This window comes from Equus asinus, chromosome 4 (assembly GCF_041296235.1).
Source record: "Equus asinus isolate D_3611 breed Donkey chromosome 4, EquAss-T2T_v2, whole genome shotgun sequence".
Classification (NCBI taxonomy): Eukaryota; Metazoa; Chordata; class Mammalia; order Perissodactyla; family Equidae; genus Equus; species Equus asinus.
Window position 1 is genome coordinate 109,222,164 of NC_091793.1, and position 20,015 is coordinate 109,242,178.

A 20,015-nucleotide genomic window follows, 5' to 3' on the forward strand; every position below is an offset into this window, starting at 1 on the left:
ACGAAGAACGCGCAGCTCCCGGCCGAAGGGGCTGGGGAAGGGCGGCTGCGCCTGCGCAGGAAGCCGAGGCCCGGCGCGCGAGTGGGGCGGCCCTTGCGGGCAGGCGCGGGGACGGAACTGGAGGACAGGACAGAGTACGCGGGAGTGGCGCGGGGGCCAGCCGCCCTGGGTCAGTGAGGAGCCCTGGGGACCCGAACCGGCCTGCTGCTCCCGTCCTCATCCAAGGCTCGCCTCTCCGGGGACGACCCCCGTCTAGGTCCCTGCACCTACCTTCGGGGCGGACCCGGCAGGTGTGTGGGAGAGCGAGGCCTAGGCTGGGTGTGTGCGGCCCGCAGACAGCCTCGCGGGTGGAAGGTGAAGGGCAAAGCCCTCCGTAACTATAGAAACCCGGGGGTTGATGACAGAAAACGTGTTTTAAGTACTTTGGTTTCTAAGGCATGACCTGAGATAGATGGGGCTTAGTTTTTTAAAAACTGGAATGTTGAAACTTGGACGTTGTCCCAGAACATTCATTGCTTGGCAAATACATTATAGTAAATTGAATGTATTTGGGGGACCAGTCAGACCATTAAGGACTCAAAAATCTGTTAAGAGTGGATGCAGGCTTGGTTTCAGAAGATCCTTTTCTAGCACGTCGAGGTTCAAATGATTTCATTACAAGCTAGATGGCTACGACAGGTACACGTTAGACACCAAATTGGAAATGTTCTAAATGAAAAGTTTAGATTTGTAATCACTAATACGTGGTTGTACTGTTTTTCTTCAGGTTTTCTATGAGATGTTTTACCATAATAATGCTGGTAAGTATGAAAGGATTAATAAAATGTTTGTTGACAGAAATTAGTTTTTGCACATAGAACGTTGGGGGGCTTTTTGGAAGCATAGTTTTAAAAATGTCAAGACCTGAGATGGGTGAGAGATTTTCCCCTGCTTGCACGCTAACAATTTAGTCTGCCACAGTTTTGTAGAAGACCCAGACCCCTAGGTCAGAGACGAAGTAGTTACAGCAGTAGCAGTAGCCAGATTATCAGCGGTTTTTGCCCCAGTTCCCACAGGATGATTCAGAGAGGGCCAGAAGTGATCTGCTTATGGAGTGTGTTGCATTACAGGATAGTAGGAACCCTGAGCTGAAGGAACCCAAATCTTTATTATAATGGACAATAAGCATGCCTTTCAGGGCTGTTCACCATACATACATTTTTGAGATAATAGTCCAGAGCGAAGGGCAGTGACTGCCTTGCTTGTAAGACATGCAGAACCACTAGAAACCCATGCAGAATTACCTCCCAACAAACATTCTCCGGAATTTTAACTAAATTGATTATGAAAAATATTGACTCCTATAAGATTTGATGGCAATAATTTGCCAACTTGACATGGTGGTTGGATATCATTTAATTTGTTGAATTAGAACTGAACATCTGAGCTTTTACTGGCTAAGTAAGTAGTCCGTTATATGACTATCACATACATGTCGTATTTAACCAGTCTCCGATTCTTAGATGTCTATGAACTTTCCAGTTTTTGTTACTGTGAAAAGCACATAGGTTATTGTTAGACTATGGAAACATTGCAGACATACTAAATAAATATATACTGCTCATACTTTCGGTGAGAATAGTTAATAACTGTTTTTGGAATTTTAGCAAATTGTTTTCGAAATAAATTTGTATTCTTAAACCCAAATCTTTGTGCACATCCTTAATTTTTGGAGACATTTTTATTTCAAGTACAGCACTAAATCTTTGAAAGTTTATTGACAACAGAATGTGGTATTTCTCTATCATTTAGCAAGTAAAAGGAAAAAATGGAATCTGGAAATCTCAACATAATCAGCCTAACACTTGTGATTTTATCCACTGGACAAAAACTTACATTCACATAACATTCGCTGTTTTATTTTTAAGGTTTTTGTTTAATCAAAATTTTCTTTCTTCCATTGCCAGCAAGTGCTTTTCTGATGAAAGAGAAAACAGCATAATTAGAAGACGTAAATTTTGAAATGTCTTAAATACTTTTATTAACTTTAGGAGTTAAGTCTCCATTCCTTTGCTCCAAATCAGAAGACTTTGTTCCCCAATATAGAGTAGGAGCATTGTTGGCTAGAAACTGGCTGGTGTTTAAAACTGAAGGTTGTCATGACTGTTTAACCTAAGCTGTATGCTGAAGTAAGATTAATTGTCTTGGAAATACTTAAGTTAGGTAAGTATTTTCAATAAAGATTTATGTTGGAGGTGAGAAAAAACTAATAGAAAAAGATCTGAAATTTAGAAAAGTACACTTTTAGATAGAAATTAATAGTCAGCAAGGGAACTCTGTCAACTTCAGGCGTATGATATTTCTTACTATTTTGAGATTAATAGTTTAGGAGTTTCAGTAACTTGTGGTTAATAAAATCTTGGCTTGAGGTAGTTTTCAGCCAACAATGAGTTACATTTGAAAAAGTTTTAGAAATTATTTGTAAATTCAGAATGCTAAAAAAACACGTTTAATTTAAAATGTGCCTAGGTACAGTACTGATGTGATTGCCAGCTATGCCTTATTGCTGTTTATTATATTGTTTCTATGGGAAAGTGAATTGTGCACTTAAATCTCTGGGAGCCAGTCAGAGACACCTGGATTAGACATTTAGAGATACAAGGATCTAGAGTATCAAAATATTATACACTGTCTAAATTCACACAACAGGAGATACCCTTCTAGCTTAGTTGTTCTCCAGAGAGTCTCCATTGAGAGACAAAGAATACATACTCTTCTATGAGCCACAAGCTCTATTCTCAGTTTCACCCTCTGGATATCTATTGTCACAAACCAGAAAATACATGTGGTTAAATGCCATGTTTTCCATTTTTAATTGACTTCTGCTTTTTCTTATTGGTAGAGTTCTTCACTTTTCTTTTTAGGATTTCTTGCTAAAACCTCACAATAGTTATAAAGTAGATCACAGATGTGGTATCATGGTTAGTGTGTATTTTGAGACTAATGAATGTTTTCGTGTAATTAAGCATCTTTTTGTCAAAGTGACCTACTTAGTGTTTTATTTTTAAACTGATTAATAGTCTTTAAATATTCTATTTCTTAGGCACTAGAGTCTGATACTTAAAAACATGAACTTTGGAGTCAAGCAGACCTGAGTCCAAATTCCAGCTCTGCCACTTAATAAATTACTTAACCAGTTTAACTAGTACTTAAGCTCCAGTTTACATATCTCTAAGATGAGGATAGTAATTCCTACTTAATAGGGCTGTGACAGTTAAATGAGATGATGAGATTGTAAAGTTCTTAGTCCAGTGCCTGGTGTATAGTGATAACTCCAAAAATGTTAATTACTCTTTAAAAAAATTTTTTTTGTTTATACACACTAATTTTAGCTTTTTATGGGTATTCTGTATAATTATCTTTTTTACTTGATAATTTTCATCCATACCATCTGTTGACCAGTTTATTCTTATCTTTTCTCTTGAGATTTATAACTAATGATCTTCATTATCTTTTAATGAAGGCAGAGATTTACGTAATTGTCATATCATAAGCAATGTGATTACTCACATATATCCAGATTCTTTGTCACTCCAGAGCTAAACTATCTAGAGAAAATATAAATAAACGTGGAAATCATTAACAAAAGTTACTTCTAGTCTGGAAGAATTGAATTGACCTCCAGTTCAAGTAATTTGTTTAGAATTTCAAGTACAGCATTAAGCAACTGTTTAGTTATGACATTGGCATTGATGGTTTCAAGTTTAACACGTTTTTAGAAAAATCATTTGAATTTTGCAAGTTTCCTATTATGTTAAATTTGGTCAGAATTTTGATTAGTACACAGAGAATCTATATTACACATGAATTCTTATTTAATAGGATTATTATAAATATTTTAAACTAATAAGTTTGATTGTGAATGGTAATTTAAAGACAGTAAGAATGATTAGCCTACGTTTTTTTCCTGTCATAACTTTCCTAAATTAGACTGTAAGAAAATAATTGTTTCATTACTTCTCTCATTGGATTGCTCTGTAGTTTAATTCTGAGTGCTCAAAGAATCATCCCCACAGGAATGTACTAATGTATCCTTTTTTAAAAGATTTTATTTTTCTGGGCCGGCCTGGTGGCGCAGCGGTTAAGTGCACACGTTCTGCTTTGGTGGCCCTGGGTTTGCCGATTTGGATCCCAGGTGCAGACGTGGCACTGCTTGTCAAGCCATGCTGTGGTAGGCATCCCACATATAAAGCAGAGGAAGGTGGGCACAGATGTTAGCTCAGGGCCAGTCTTCCTCAGAAAACAGAGGAGGATTGGCAGATCTTAGCTCAGGGCTAACCTTCCTCAAAAAAAAAAGAAAAAAAGGTTTTATTTTTCCTTTTTCTTCCCAAGGCACCCCTGGTACATAGTTGTGTATTTTAGTTGTGGGTCCTTCTAGTTGTGGCATGTGGCATGCCACCTCAGCATGGCTTAATGAGTGGTGCCGTGTCTGAGCTCAGGATTCAAACTGGCAAAACCCTGGGCCGCCAAAGCAGAGTATTCAAACTTAATCACTTTGGCATGGGGCCAACCCCTGAGTATCCTTTTTAAATATTCTCTTTTCCATTCACTTAAAATACTCAAATATGAACTTTCCTTCTTAGGAAAAAGTGCTTAGGTAAAAATGCTTGAACATTTTTAGCTTGTTTATATTCACCCTTTGTTTTAGCAGATTAACACTCAGTAATGTTTGTTAAATAAGTGTAATAGATATGTAAAACAGTATGTTTAGGAATAATATTTCTTCTTTTTCAGGGTAACCCAAATCTGTTTCTGGAACCATGAAAATTTTGCTGGTTTTTGACTTTGACCATACAATCATAGATGACAATAGTGACACCAGGATTGTACAGTGTGCTCCAGAGAAAAAGCTTCCTATCGAACTACAAGATTCTTATGAAAAGGGATTTTGGACAAAATTTATGGGCAGAGTCTTTAAGTATTTGGGAGGTGAAGGTGTAACAGAAGATGAAATGAAAAGAGCAGTGACATCAATGCCTCTCACTCCAGGGATGGTGGAACTTTTAAACTTTATAAGAAAGAACAAGGATAAATTTGAGTGCATTATTATTTCAGATTCAAATTCAGTCTTCATAAATTGGGTTTTAGAAGCTACCAATTTTCGAGATGTGTTTGATAAAGTATTTACAAATCCAGCAGCTTTTGATAGCAATGGTCTTCTCACTGTGGAAAATTATCATACTCATTCTTGTAATAGATGCCCAAAAAATCTTTGCAAAAATGTAGTTTTGGTAGAATTTGTAGATAAACAGTTACAGCAGGGAGTGAATTATGCACGAATTGTTTATATAGGTGATGGTGGAAATGACGTCTGTCCAGTAATGTTTTTAAAGAAGAATGATGTTGCCATGCCACGGAAAGGATATACTTTACAGAAAACTCTTTCCAGAATGTCTCAAAATCTTGAGCCTACAGAATCTTCTGTTGTAGTTTGGTCTTCAGGTGTTGAAATAATTTCTCATTTACTATTTCTAATAAAGGAGTAACATGCCAGCAACTGAAATGTGTATCAGTTAAGATGAGGTGCAGCAGCATACAACTAAAACCCCAAATACCTGTGGCTCAAAAAAAAGAGAGATTTTTTTTTTTCTTCTCACTTAAAAGAATTCCAAAGGTAAGTATCTCAAGGGTACTGTGTTGCTCTACCAACCTCAGCCTTGGCCTCCAACTCGTGATCCAAGATTGCTGTTCAAGCTCCATCCCTCACATCAACATTCTGGCCAGCAAGAAGAAGGGCAGTGAGTGAGAGGGTTGCACCCTCATTTAAATTTCATTGGCCAAAATTTAAGTCACAATGCCCTCATCTAACTGCAAAGAAGGATGAAAAATAGAGGTTTTATTACAGATGGTCATATGCCTGGGAAAAAGAGGAGTACAGAATTGAGGTCAGAGGTAAGTGCAATTAGTGGTCTGTAGCTGCAAAGGTGGTTAATAGGTAGATTATATTTTTAAATTTATTCCCAGAGGGAGTAGTCATATATTTTGCTTTCTTTTTTTTCCTTTTTTTTTGAGGAAGATTAGCCCTGAGCTAACTGCTGCCAATCCTCTTTTTGCTGAGGAAGACGCCCTGAGCTAACATCCGTGCCCATCTTCCTCTACTTTGTATATGGGATGCCTACCAGAGCATGGCTTTTGCCAAGGGGTGCCATGTCCGCACCCGCGATCTGAACCGGTGAACCCCAGGCTGCCAAGAAGTGGAACGTGTGAACTTAACCGCTGCACCACCAGGCCGGCCCCTACTTTCTTAGATATTTATTTCAAAGGCATGTCCAGTAGTGACAGATCTTAAAAATAAGCCTGTTGCTGTATTCACATAAGCACAAAAGGCCCCCAAATGTATATAATGTCCTACTCCTAAATCAGTGTATTTTAAAAATAGGGATACAGTATCTATTGCCCAAAGTTTGGTCAATTCAGACTTTCCTTTTGAAATGAAATACAAATTAATGTCCTTCAAATATTTTCAATTTATATTAGCATCACAGACTATAACTCCAATATGCTGGTTTAATCAGTATGTTATTTCTATTTGGTAGTGCAGTCTTGAGTAATGCAATATATAATTTGTAGGAATATTCAACATTTAAGAGACTGATTCATATAGGGATTTTAGCAAAATTTCTACTCATCTAGAAAGTTTTATAATTCCATGGTAATTTCTAGACTCTCATGTTGTAGAGGCATAAATATCCATTATGTAATCATATTAGGATTTCCTTTTCCATTATGGAAAGCTCCAGAAATAGAAATGTTCAGTATAATTTAATGGGAAAAGAATTGGTACTTTCTAATTTTTTTCTAGATTGAAAAAGTAAATCTTTGTTTTGTTTTAAATTAGTAGGTTAGATTGTGTTGAAACACATTGACTCTTATTGATTATTGTTTCTCTGCATGTTGAGGCTGGTAACAAATTATAAACTATGGAAGTAAAAAAAAATAAGACTTTCATTTATGGTAATGGTAGACCAAGTAATTTAGACCACATCTTCTACACAGTACATCTAGAAAAGCTGATAGCTGAACAAAATTTTTAGAACTGCTTAAAATTTTGAAAAGCTGCTTAAAGACGTGAGAGAGCTGATAACAGTGAACGATTGGTAAGGCAGCTCAGAAACCTAGGGAGGTGAGCTGCTTGTCCGTGGAACAGTTGGCCAATTCTGTAAGTGGTGTCTAAGATGACTGAGTGGCTATCTTGACAATGTCATGGGACCAGGAGAAAGAGCCATTGGAATATATGGCCTGCGTTGATAAACCCTTCCGCTTACTTTGAGTGAGAATCCCAAAAGGCTGCCCATTAGGAGTGAGAATTCTTCAGAAGTAAACGCATTCAAAGGGATGGCAGCTCAGCTTTGAATACTCTCAGTCCTTGAGATTGGATTGAGGTTATCTGGGGTGTTTAGAGCTCCCGGGTGCTTGGCAGAAGCAAATCTAAATTCTCTCAAGAGGAAGTTAACATCCTAAGTATAGCAGATAGACTCTAAGATTGCACCCATGATCCCTGTATCCTGGTGTTCCGTGTGTATGAAGGGGTGACCTATGACTTGCTTCTAATCAAAGGATTACAACAAAGATGATGGGATGTATGTGATTATGTCTACATGGTTACATTACATAAGATTCTAATGCCCATCTTGTTAAGGAACTCTCTCCCTTGTTGATTTTGAAGACTCAAGCTGTGATGTGAATTGACCTTCAGAGATGGCCACAGGGCAAGCAACTGAGGGTGGCCTCTAGCCAACAGCAAGAAGTAGGCCCTTGGTCCAACAGTGTGCAGGTGACAGAATGCTGCAACCATGTGAGCTCGGAAGTGGACCCTTTCCTAGTGGAGCCTCAGCTGAGACCACAGCTCAGCCTGACACCTTGATTTAGCCTTATGGGACCCTGAAACAGACTGTAGTTGAGCTTGGACTCCTGACCCCCAGAACCTGTGAGATAAATGTGTTTTAAGATGCTGTTTATGGTGTTACTGTTATGCAGCAATAGAAAATTAGTGCAATAGGCCTCAAATCTATAAACAGTTTTGCCAACTACATTGTATGGCACACAATAAAAAGTAGCCACACCAAGAGGCATAAATAAATACCAGCAGCATTTAAACAGATCTGCAGGACCTCCAGATATTGGAGTTTTCAGACACAAACTAAACATGTGAGAATTTTGAGAAAGAATTGAAAATTACACAAACAATATGGAAATACTAGAACTGAAAATTACCATGACTGAAATTAGAATTTTTTTTTTTTTTGAGTAAGATTAGCCCTGAGCTAACATCTGCTACCAATCGTCCTCTTTTTTGCTGAGGAAGACTGGCCCTGAGCTAACATCTGTGCCCATCTTCCTCTACTTTATGTGTGGGATGCCTGCCACATCATGGCTTGACAAGCGGTGTGTAGGTCCAAACGGGCGAACACTGGGCCACTGAAGCAGAATGTGCGAACTTAACCGCTGCGCCACCCGTCTTGCCCCTGAAATTAGAATCTTGATGGACGAATTTTACAACAGAACAGGCATAGCTGAAGAGAGAATTAGTGAATGAACACAAGTTAGTAGGAAATACCCAGAATGATGCAGAGAGAGAAGACAAAACAGTGAAAATACAGAAGAGAAGTTGAGACATAAAAGATGTAGTAAGATCTAACAGGAAATTGGTGTCCCAGAAGAAAAGGAGAAAGAAAATGAAACATAAGCAATGTTTTAAGAGATAATGACTGAGAACTTTACAAAATTGATGAAAAACATCAAACCACAGGTCCAAAAGCCCTTATGAACCCCAAACAGGATAAATAAAAAGAAAACCATATGAAATCACACCATAGGAAAACTACCGATAATCAAAGGTGGAAAAAGCATTAAGCATTCAGAGGAAAAGAGATGACATTGAAAGGAGCAACAATTAAACTAACGGGTGGTCTTTCTTAAACGTTTGATAGAATTCAACAATGAAGCTGTCTAGGCTTTGGAGTTTTTGTTGGAAGGTTTTGGGTTTTTTTTTTAAGGAAGATTAGCCCTGAGCTAATCTGCTCAGGCATCTGCTGCCAATCCTCTTTTTGCTGAGGAAGACTGGCCCTGAGCTAACGTCCATGCCCATTTTCCTCCACTTTATGTGTGGGATGCCTGCCACAGCATGGCTTGCCAAGTGGTGCCATGTCCACACCTGGGATCCGAACCGGCGAACCCCAGGCCGCCGAAGCAGAATGTGAACTTAAACACTGCGCTACCAGGCCACTCCTGTTGGAAGATTTTTAACCACTAATTCAATTTCTTTAATAGATATATGACTATTCAGGAATGGTTTTTCTTGAGTAAGCTTTGGTAGTTTGTGACTATTTGTTACCTGTTGCTGCATAGTAGATTACCTCAAAATTTAACAGCTTAAAACTAAGCATTAATTATCTCAGTTTCTGTGGGTCAGGAATTCAGGAGCACTTAGCTGGGTTGTTCTGGCTTGGGATCTCTAATGGGTCAAGATATCAGCTAGGGCTGCAGGATCTGCTTGCAAGGCGTCTCACTCACATGGCTTTCGGCAGGAGGACTCAGTTTCTCACTGATTGTTACCAGAAAGGCTCAGCTTACTGCTGGTTGTTGGCAGGAAGCCTCAATTTCCAACCACATGGGCCTCTCCAAAGAGCTCCTTCAGTGTCCTAAAGACATAATTTCCTACCAGGTGAGTGATCCAAGAGAGAGGGCAAGGAGGAAACCATAGTGCCTTTTGTGGCCTAGTCTCAGAATTCAAATGCCTTCACTTCCACATATTCTATTTGTTAATACAGAACACTGAGTCAAGCCCACACTCAAAGGGAGGGGAATTAGACTCCACCTTTCAGGGAGAGTTAAAGAATTTTGGACATACTTTAAAACCACCATGGTGTCTCTTGAAGACTTTGTCCATTTCATGTAAGCTGTGAAATTTATAGACATAAAGTTTTTACTAATATTCCCTTTAATTTTACAGCAAACATCTATATACATACTATCTAGATTTTACCATTAACATTTTACTCTACTTGTTTTATCACATATCCATCCCGCTACCTATTCATCTTTTTTTTCCTGTGCCTTTTTCACATGAGCATCATTCTTCCCCTTTCCTTCTTTGTTCCCCACTGTGTCAAACCTAGTGCTTCTCTGGGTCTGATGGGAACTCAGGAATCTTTCTGCTCTGTGTGAACTCTGGGAATTGTTTGATTTATAGTTCCTGGGGTCATTCTCTCCCCAGACTTAGAAAGTTCCAGCCTATGCATGTGTGGCTTAGTATCCAAGCATAGACTTAAGGGGAAATCCCCCCTACAGGTTTCTGGAACTCTTTCTCAGTTTAGCTTCTTCCTGTCTGGTACTCTGCCCTGCAATTTGCAGCCACTTTTGCCTCCCTAGACTTACCTTCATCTCCTCAACCCAGAGAGACTACCATGGTCTGCTGGGGTTTCCCCCTCCCTGCACCTTGGCCTGGAAAGTGTCTCCAGGCAGAAATAGAGGCAATTATAGGGCTCACTTCATTTGTTTCTCTTCTCTCAGGGATCATGGACTGCACTGCCTGTTGTCCAATGCCTGAAAGCTGTTATTTCATGTTTTCTCCAGTTTTCTCATTGTATACAGTGGGAGGTTAGTCCAGTCCCTGTTCCTCCAGAAGCAGAAATTGTAGCGTCTCACTGTTAATTTCTAATGCAACATGGGTGTAAAAGCTCTGCTCTGGATTAGAAAGACCTGAATTTGAATTCTAGCCCTGGAGTGGGTAAATTGTTAGCCTCTCAATACCCCAATTTCCTTATCTATTAAATGGAGATAATAATAGTACCTACGTCCTAAGATTGTTGTGAAGATTTACTAAATTAGGCATTGTATTAGTTTACTGTGGCTGTAGCATGGTATACTCCAATGAGATGCACTTTGTTAAAAATTGTAGTGATCTCTTTCCTACAACCCTAAGTAGTAGCAATTCAGAGGTGTTGGGGGTGAGGAGGTGTACTCTTTCCAGAAATTCTCCCAGGGCATGCCTAAGTTCTGCATGTCTACTACAAATACTTCAAATATTTAGATGCCTCTTGATTGCCTAACCTGCTGAATCTAGCACCATTTCCTATAAAAACAATAAAAGCCAGAAAGCAACCTTGCCTGGCCTATAAGTCAAGTCTGAGTGCCACAGAAACAATCTGAAAGTCAATTCAACCCCTAAAAGTGAGTCCAGCCTGGCCCCTCCAAATAAGTAGCCAAACGTGATGATGTGCAAGCTTACCTGCCACAGAGTAACCTACCCCAGCTCCTGTGCACTTGGTCACCAAAGAGGAATTACTAGACACAGAAATAAACTGCTAGAGTGGGACCTGGTATAGTAAGCGACTTAATGCAGGCTTTCTCAACTTTGGTGCTGTGGACATTTTGGGTTGGATAATTTTTTGCTGGGCGTCAGGGGGCGGAGCAGCTGTTTCCTGTGTGTTGTAGGATATTTAGCAGCATCCCTGACCTCTATTCACTAGATGCCAGTGGCACTCCTCCCTCCAAGTTATGACAACCAAAAACATCTCCGGACATTGCCAGATGTCTCCTGGGGAATAAAATAATCCCTATTTGAGAACTACTAACTTAATGATTAAAAGTCCGTATCTTTTATTTGTGGATCATGGGAAGATACAGCAATTGTACGTATTGTACTAAATACTGCTACTCTTAAAGCCACAGATCCAGAATATCTTTCCCCATATAAAAATTTCCTTCTCACCAAGTCCGTCGCCTTGTCACAGCACAGCAATCACTGTCTGAGTGTTTAATAAATATTTTTGATACTTAATCACTTCATTCTTCTTGGTAGATACATATTAGGCTTCCTTTCCTGTCCAGGTGTTATATGTTTTGTGGCACACATCTATCAGTTTAAATCTACTTTTGTAGTACAAGTTATAATTATATCTTTATTCTACTTTTTAAACATTGTTATCTCTGATGTGCCCATTTATTCATTTACTTTTACAGCATTTGAATTTTTTAGCTTCTGGTTTATATTAGCCTTGAAGGAGAGTTAGAGAAGATTTTCCTTTATGGTATCATAAGCTGCTTCAGGGGACAGCTGATATATCAAACGGGCAACTGCAGGCAGGCACCAGACAGGGTAGACTAGCTCTGTTAAAAGTGTGAATGGGACTGGAATTTATAGCCGCTTCCCTACTCATATAATCAGATCTGCTTTTTTTCGGAAGGTGAGAGGAAGAGTCCTTCACTGACCTAGCAACCCCACGGCACATCTTCAGGTGAGACCAGCTATGGGGAATATATTAACAATAATGAGTTGACTGAACTCTTTTACCTAATATCCTGTCATTTGCGCACCCTGTTGGGTTTCTTTTTTTAGGTGGACAGTGTGATAATTCTGTTGTAGACAGATTTTTCAATGTGCTCCATAAGGGCTTATGAAATAATATATTCTAGGCCAAAAGCTAAGTCATTCCTCCTTGTTTATGTCATACAAATTGATGTCTGTGTGATGATGGTTCATATGGAAACAAAATATTAACATAGATGTTTTCTAACACAGAAATTCTTAGAAACTCCCATTGTTTATGGAAGATGTTACTTAGCAAAAAATGTTTGTCTTTTATATTTAAATAATAAATTTTCAGTCGTGTATCTAAACAACCAGTAAAAATATTTACAATTAAACTAAATACCGTTTGCCACATAGGTTTTTTTTTTTTCTCCCCAAATCCCCCTGGTACATAGTTGTATATTCTAGTTGTGGGTCCTTCTAGTTGTGGCATGTGGGATGCCGCCTCAGCGTGGCCTGATAAGCAGTGCCATGTCCACACCCAGGATCCGAACCTGGCGAAACCCTGGGCCACTGAAGCAGAGTGCGTGAACTTAACCACTTGGCCACGGGGCCAACCCCACCACATAGGATTTTATAATCAGTGCAAAATGGAAAACTTGCTCGTATACATTTTTTCTACCACTCTGTAGTCATATTCTGGATTTTGTTACATGCCAAAATCACAACTTTTTTCACAACCTGGTCCAAGCAATATTTTATTATCCTCACTTCAGTATGAAAGTATATTCTCTTAGGGATCCAACGACTTAGCCCTTTTCACATTTAAGTCCAGACAAATATCCTATTGTATATTTTGAGGGGCTAAAAATACTTCATTCAACAAATATTTTGGGAGTGCCTACCATGTTCAAAAAACAAAAACAAAAACCTGTGGAAGTATAAGAGGTGTAGGACTATGTCTTAGAAAGAATGATGCACTTCAGAGAATTTACAATTTGATTGAAGAGGTGGGACATGTACATATGTAATTCATAATACCAAAGTATGCTTCATAAAGCTTCTTAGTAATCAGCATAAAGTACTTAGGTCAAAGAAGGACCAGGTGACCATATAGCATTGTGTTTTGTACTCAGTCCATTGATTAATTACGATATAAGAGAAGCTTTATGAAAGAGATAGACTGTGATCCACACCTTAAAGGATGGAAAGGATTTGGAGAGATGGAAAGGTCTTGCTAGAGCTTCCCAGACGAAGGGAATAATGTGAACCAAGATGGGGGCGAGCACAGCATATTCATGAGGTAGTGATGAGGGGGCTGCCCTGATGAAGTTAAGGGTTTAAACTGGGGAGTAGTGGAATAAAGCTTTGTGAGTGAGATTTGGCTAGTTTATGGACAAGTTTGAAAGTTAATCAATGGAGTTTGAATTTTTTCCAGATAGCCCTTAGGAGCAAGTAAAGGGAAGTGATGTGAAGAAATCCGTGTTTGGGTAGTGTGCAGGAAAGGGGAGAGACTGACACAGGAAAATCCTGCAGTAAGCCAGGTGAGAAGTGATAAAGACCTGATAGGAGTGATGTCAGAGAGAGAAGGAAGGGATGGATAAACCAGATGCTTTGAATTTGAAAAGGAAAAAAGTACAAAACTTTTAGACCATATGCTGCAGGAAGGCAATGTCTGTAGATTAAGTCATTGATGTAATTTCTCAGAGAACTATGAGCCCTTGATCAAGCTTTTGAAGAAAATTCTGAAAGTCTTACTCTTAGTCCATTCGTGTCTTCATTTATACAACAAATATTTACTGAGCATGTTTTGTGGCAGGCACCGTTCTCGGAATACAGGAATGAATTGGGGATATAACCATGAACAAAACAGGCCAAAATCGCTGCTTTCATGGAGCTTACATTCTAGTGGGAGAAAGCAAACAATAACCAATAAAAAAGAGAAATATATAATATCATAGATGGTAATAAGTACTATGGATTAAAATAAAGCAAAGAAGAAGGATTGAGAATAGCAAGTGGGGTAGGGAGATAATTTTAAATAGGTTGGTAAAAGAAGGCCTCTCTGGGAAGCTGGTATTTGAGCAAAAATGTGGTGGAGGGGAGTTAACGGGTCATGTAGCAGTAGCTGGGAAAAAAGCAGTGCAGACAAAAGGAATACAGTAGCTAAGCCATAGTAAAGCCCTAAGGCAGCGCCATTCCTGGTGGGAACAGAAGCTGGGTGTGGGGGTCCAGGAGTCATTGTAAGCCCTTCAGCTTTCACTGAATGAGATTGGGAGTCCTTGGAGAGTTTTGATGTGACTTATTTAAGAATATTAGTCTGTCTAGAGGTTTATTTGAGCCAATGCTTTTACTTTCATTCTTTTTCTAGTTGGAAGAATTGGGTTTCTGTTGCTTGTAATTGAAAAGTCTGTAGTTTATTATCCTCTATCTGAAGGAAATTATCTGAAATTTAGCTTTAACTATGGCACCCAAAAACATAATCTCAATAAACTACTATGTGTTTTTTTTTTCTTTTTTGCAGGTAAAGATTTGCCGTGAGCTAACATCTGTTGCCAATCTCCCTCTTTTCTTTTGTTCCTCCCCAAAGCTCCAGTTCATGGTTGTATAGCCTAGTCCTTGTAAGTCCTTCTAGTTCTTCAATGTGGGCCACTACCACAGCATGGCAACTGATAGATGGGTGGTGTGGTCCTGCGACCAGGAAACAAACCCAGGCCACCAAAACAGTGAGAGCGCCAAACTTTAATGACTAGGCCATCAGGGCTGGTTCATAAACTGCTATTTTTCAAATGACCCTCCCCCCTAAGAGAAGTAGGCTGGTTCTTGTTTTGAGAATAGACCACTCCTCTTTCATATATTTTTTGAACAAGTACTCCCAAAATAACTTTGAAAACTATGTAGTCATTTTCAGATTGATATTGAAAACTTTTCATCATAAGTTTAAACATTTGCCAAGATTGTAATTTCTAACATTGTAAATAATGACTTTTTAATAAGCTTTTAAATAACTCTTAAATCTGTTTAGTAAAAGCTAACTGTGGTAATTTGAAACCTACCATCATTCATTTAAAAATACGTAAACAAGTTGTTCTTTACCAGTGGGAAATTTTTCTCTCACTCTTTTTCCTTCTTGAGCTCATATTTCCATTCCACTTCTCCCGGAGAATGCTATCCTACTGAAAATACAGGCAGTCTTCACTTTTTACAGTAGTGCAGGACCGTAAAAGTGACTGTGCAAGATTACTGTGCAAAATAATCTTAATAATCAGTAGGAAAAATTATAATTGTCCTGTGACCTTTAAAATTTTTTGTCAGAACATCAAAAACTGTCAGTTATAAATGTATAGGAAAATGAAAAACATCGTAAGACCAAAATTAGTACACTTCAATTATAAACATTAGGAACTAAAGTATTTTATTTCTTTGTGAAAAACTTATTGAGAGTAGTTTGAACAATTCTTGCCTTCCTTTTGTCATATAACTTACGATGCAGAGCAACCATCTTTCTGTGCCTTGGTGAATTCTCGTACTTCTTTCTGAGTTTGGGTCAGCTTCCAACGTTTTATCCTTTGCAGTTCCAATGTCCTGAAGTGTCTCCAAGTGTCCCTTTAATATGAAGATTTTGCCAGCATCACTTCTCCTGGGGTACCTTCATCCTTTTTGTCAGCCGTCACTTTCCTCACTTAAGTCACGAAGTTCACCGGCACCAAGTTCCATTGGCTGCATATCCACAGTCTCTCCAATGGTGGCAGTGTCAACATTTCCACGGTGAGCAATTTCTTCAAGAACTTCATTGTGTTCAATTCAAATTTCACTTACACATTGTCACTTTTCAATTCTGTGTTACACTTTCATTTTTGTTGACCAATGCCCTGTTACAATGATCTATTTTTGTAAAATATTACATAGATTTATGATTGGCAGTCAAGGAGGTAAGACAACTACAAGCATTGCTGTCTGTGTATGAAATGAATAACAGATGCACAGTGACCAATCACCAATGACTTTGAAAGAAGAGACATGACTGGTCACTGATTATGATGCTCATCTGTTATTTATGTAGTGATTTGTGGACTGAAGGACTAGTGAGGTGAAATTTGTATTTTATGCAATTACAGTTAATATACCATAGTAATTGAAATTTGAACCCTGTTTAGGGGATTGGTGGTATTTGACTAAACTGCTAACTGAAATTTATGCGTATTGGAACCATTCAAAGAAAGGATTGTCTGTATATTTTTATACTTGAAAATCTTTTATCAATCACCTCTTAAACTTCTCTGTGACAAAAATGTACATAAATTAAAATTTTATCTGTTTATGTCCTTGATTCCTAAGTAGTGAAAAATTCTGGGCTGATTAACATTACAATTATTATTATAATTGATCAAAGAACAAATATGTTTAAATCAAAAGTAAAAATTTATCAAAAATTCTTTCAGTCTGATGCATCAGGCCATTTTCTTTTCATCTAGGCCGTATATCTTTGGCTGAGTATTGCATACTGCTGGCAGGAGACAGAGTTTAGGGTCAATGACATTCTTGTTTTTCATTTCCACAGATATGATCCCTGAGGAAATGTGTTCACATGGACAAGTAGATGAGAAGGACAGGAATTTTATGATAGCAATGCCACTCATTTCGTGGATTCTTTCCAAGTTATTTGTCAAAAATGTTCTTTGACTTTTGCTGAAAACAAGAAATTGGAAACTTTCTGACTTGCAAAAGTTCTTGTCACCCAGTCATTAGAATGTCCACTTTCTCGTTTTTCAGGAAGCATACCGAAAAGGCTTTGCCAAGACATATGAACTCCAGGGCAGCCACATACACCTGTGCTGTCGTGTACAGTACATCACCTGAGGATAGTGTTCACACTGCACTCTACTTGAGTAGAATGAACTGGAATCGTGCATTGCACAACTTACACAGCTGTACGCGGTGGCCTTATAAATTATACCTACTATTTTTTTACTTAGCAGCAACTTAATTCATTATGTAAATGAAGTATTCAAAATTTCTGTATATACCCACCATTTACACAGCAATGTAATACCCACCATTTATTACATCGATGTGATATTGCCAATAATGATATCACAATTAGCATATCATTTAATAACACAGTTGTACTTAGTGGAAAGATGTACTAATAAGGTAAAAACATAAATAAAAATAGTTATATTTAGAAACCAAGAGTCTGGGGCCAGCCCGGTGGCGCAGCGGTTAAGTTCACACATTCCACTTCGGCGGCCTGGGTTCGCTGGTTTGGATCCCGTGTGCGGACATGGTACCACTTGGCACGCCATGCTGTAGTAGGCGTCCCACATATAAAAAGTAGAGTAAGGTGGGCTTGGATGTTAGCTCAGGGCCAGTCTTCCTCAGCAAAAAGAGGATGATTGGCAGCAGTTAGCTCAGGGCTAATCTTCCTCAAAAAAAAAAAAGTAGAAACCAAGAGTCTGTTGAAAAGTGAAGCGTGATGTCAAAAAGCATCTAACGCCATGCCAAGCTCAGTATCTGCCAAGAGTCATTTACGTCTCATCTCTGTGGTGGCTCTTTATTCCCTTAAGACTTAGATTCACAGATGGCACATTTGTTTTCTTGAACAGTGTCATTAATTTATTTAACTTATGAATGCTAATTATATGTTTCTGAGTGCATCATATCTATTAGCATTTGCAATGGTCTCTTTGATAACGCATGTGGTAAAGAGGAACTGCTCTTGGCAACTTGAAGCAGTCTAATATATACTGATAAACGCTTTGTTTTCGTCTTTTTAAAAATTGAGATATAATTGACATATAACTGACATACATTTTTACACAATAATTCACAACCAGAGAATATCAGGCAATGGAAGCAAAAGTTTTAGTTGTCTCTACAGCAATCTGAAATAACTCTGCATAAATGACAATATAGTGAATTCTATTATTCAAGAATCATTTAACACATGCCATTATGATTCTAGAAGCCCCTACTTTGAGTTAGGCAAAGCCTATAATATTTTCTATACATCAAATTTGCTATCATAGCCACAAACAGCCATCTCCTCACTTCACTGACAAACATGGAATGAATGCCTCATCCTCGATCGGTCACAATTGTGTCCTAGAATGATAATACCAATAATAACAGCAATATCAGTTATGAAGGACAAACTGTAATTACAATTAACTACAAAGTTCATAATTTTTTGAAGAAATGTTAAGATACTAATTTCCGAATTGAGGCTGTGATGGAGAATTAAGTGTAAATATCCTTTGCTTATAAAGCTAACTTTTATATACCACATACCAAGTGCTTTCACATTTGTAGTTTTATCTTTCCAATAACCTTATGCTAGGTTGAGAAAGTACTGATATTTTCTGTGTTTTACAGATCAGAAAACTAAGGATCAGAGAAGGTTGTTAGACAAGTGGCAGAGATGAATCTTAAGCCTGAAACTAAATCTCATATACTTTTGTTCCGTGCTGAACTGTCTACCAGATGTTGAGATAGTAAATCTTTAATTTTCCTTCCATTTTGGGTCCAACATACTTTCCTCTGCTGTGCAAAAGAATCACCTAATGCCCTTGGTTACAAATTCCTAGGTCTCCACCCCAGAGAAGTCTGGGCGGTGGTAGTGATTGAGGGGTGCCGCATAACCAGCATCCCACATAACTCAATTGCGATGGTCTGACGTGGAACTAAACTAAAACCACCCAAATGAGAAAAAACAGATGCTATTTATTCAGATCTTGCTGTTGCGAGAGAGCTCACCACCATCGCTTATTGAAGGCAGGCAGGGGAATGGGAAAGCTTTATAAAAGTGAAAAAAAAGGGAAGGTCTCAGGTGCGCTCTGATTGGAGGTTGCTGCCCTGGGAGAGGAGGCAGCAGGCTACGAGAAGCAGCGAGCATTTTATGTGATGGATTTGGGGAGCATATTTGGCTTTCTCTGGTTGGTCCTGAGTTGGAAGTAGGGGTAAAAATAGGGAAGTTGGCAGTCGTTGACCAAGTCCTCATTCTTCCGGTCCAACTGCTGCAGAGGCTGTGGTTCGGCTTCCTGCGCTTCTTACGTGGTTGGGAGTTCTGTTGTCATATATGGTGTGACCATTGTCCATTTGTATATTCTGTCCCTTAGATGACACTCTGAGAGACACACTGGGGCCCTGGTGTTCCTTTCATCCTGGTCTCCTTCCTCCCTTAAGGCGGCTGGACTGAAGCTCCATGAGAGCTGTGGACCATCTTTCACTGCTCTGTTACCAGTCCCATCAGGCACTCAATAAAATCTTGCAAATCAATGAATGAATGATAAATGAAAATACTTGATACTGGCTTTTGCTAGAACAAGAAAATGAACTTTATTGTAAGGCACATGGACATCTTTATGTGATCCAACTGGATATCACCATGAAGAAAGACTGGAGTCTGCTCCTTCCATCTACTCTCTTCTAAATACAGTAACCTGAATCCTTGGCCCTGGCTGTTTCCAATTTTTCTCAAAGCTTCTAGGTTAACCCATAGTGTGCAAATCAGCCCCAAGGACTCCCTCCTGAGTGCTCTGCTGGAGGCGGGATGGCGTTCGTGGGAAAGCGGCAGCTACTTCTAGCATTTTGAAGGCAACCTCACCCCCAGACCTCTAGGTTTGCTGCATTCTCTCCACACTTTCCTCTCCAGCTCTCCCCCACCATTAGGGCCTGGGCTAGTGAGAGCTACTGAAGGAGGCAAAAAAGCGCACCCCCTCCC

General features: G+C 38.9%; 1 protein-coding gene across 6 annotated transcripts; it reads left to right on the forward strand.

Annotated features, from left to right (window-relative positions):
- Positions 1 to 22: 22 nt before the first annotated feature.
- PHOSPHO2 (phosphatase, orphan 2) lies at positions 23 to 19,983 on the forward strand. 6 transcript variants are annotated; one of them, XR_011502858.1, is made up of 5 exons: positions 23 to 134; positions 767 to 800; positions 4,774 to 13,836; positions 15,868 to 16,060; positions 16,854 to 19,983. XR_011502858.1 is itself a non-coding variant. In XM_014860689.3 (3 exons), the coding sequence occupies exon 3, from the start codon at positions 4,800 to 4,802 to the stop codon at positions 5,523 to 5,525; it is 726 nt and encodes a 241-aa protein (XP_014716175.1). In that variant the 5' UTR covers positions 76 to 290; positions 767 to 800; positions 4,774 to 4,799; the 3' UTR covers positions 5,526 to 14,810. The 6 variants fall into 6 exon arrangements, 1 of the variants encoding a protein (XP_014716175.1); XR_011502857.1 differs by having other exon boundaries at positions 67 to 169; XR_011502855.1 differs by having other exon boundaries at positions 76 to 290; positions 16,854 to 19,582.
- Positions 19,984 to 20,015: the final 32 nt, after the last annotated feature.

Coding starts and splice junctions, on each gene's coding strand:
- PHOSPHO2 (XM_014860689.3), top strand. CDS start 4,800: ATGAAAATTTTGCTGGTTTTTGACTTTGACCATACAATCATAGATGAC.